Source organism: Eimeria mitis, genomic scaffold, assembly GCF_000499745.2.
Source record: "Eimeria mitis Houghton genomic scaffold, Emh_scaff793, whole genome shotgun sequence".
Lineage (NCBI taxonomy): Eukaryota > Apicomplexa > Conoidasida > Eucoccidiorida > Eimeriidae > Eimeria > Eimeria mitis.
Window position 1 is genome coordinate 8,066 of NW_013575824.1, and position 914 is coordinate 8,979.

At 57.9% G+C, this 914-nt stretch overlaps 1 protein-coding gene across 1 annotated transcript in view; it reads right to left on the reverse strand.

The window, feature by feature from the left end:
- The window catches only part of EMH_0022440 (uncharacterized protein), a gene marked incomplete at both ends in the record, with an annotated part of 1,641 nt that overhangs the window by 129 nt on the left and 598 nt on the right, over nt 1–914 (reverse strand). The window contains one exon of the mRNA XM_013501957.1: nt 1–912. Within this exon, the coding sequence (XP_013357411.1) occupies nt 1–912 (912 nt within the window). The remainder of the gene's footprint in view (nt 913–914) is intronic.

Genomic DNA, 914 nt, shown 5'->3' on the forward strand with positions numbered 1-914 from the left:
GGGCTTATTGTGCGCAAGGTACTTGCACAACCGCTCAGCATCGTATGTTAGCTTTTCCATTTCCTCGGGGGTGAGTGAGGGCTGTGCAAGGTAGTCGTGCGCCCTAGACAGCAACACGGTCGGCTTTGCCGTACGCCAGCCTTCACATACAGCAGTTGTGGGACTAAATCTTCTCAAAAGTTTAGTTTTGTCTACGACCGGTAGACGGACAAACAAGTGACTGGAAATGGGCAAATTCCCCAGAGCAGGAGCAGCTGGTACCTCAGCTTCCGCGCGTTCTGCCACAGAAAGAGGCTTTTGCAAACGGTGAGCTCTTCGCCTTGATCGGGTAGACGTTGACGGTTGAGGCTCTTCCTCACCTTGCTCTCGGGCCCCACCGCCGGCGCGCCCCACAGACGAACCCATTGACAGCTGCTGCAGAGCTTCGGCCGCCTCGACCTCCTTCCGACTGTCGCTGACAAACCCACCCGCGGGATCTGACAAGTCAATCTTCCAGTATGCCAAATTCCCCAGAGCAGGAGCAGCTGGTACCTCAGCTTCCGCGCGTTTAGCCATAGAAAGAGGCTTTTGCAAACGGTGAGCTCTTCGCCTTGATCGGGTAGACGTTGACGGTTGAGGCTCTTCCTCACCTTGCTCTCGGGCCCCACCGCCGGCGCGCCCCACAGACGAACCCATTGACAGCTGCTGCAGAGCTTCGGCCGCCTCGACCTCCTTGCGACTGTCGCTGACAAACCCACCCGCGGGATCTGACAAGGCAATCTTCCAGTATGCCAAATTCCCCAGAGCAGGAGCAGCTGGTACCTCAGCTTCCGCGCGTTCAGCCACAGAAAGAGGCTTTCGCAAGCGGTGAGCTCTTCGCCTTGATCGGGTAGACGTTGACGGTTGAGGCTCTTCCTCACCTTGCTCTCGGGCCC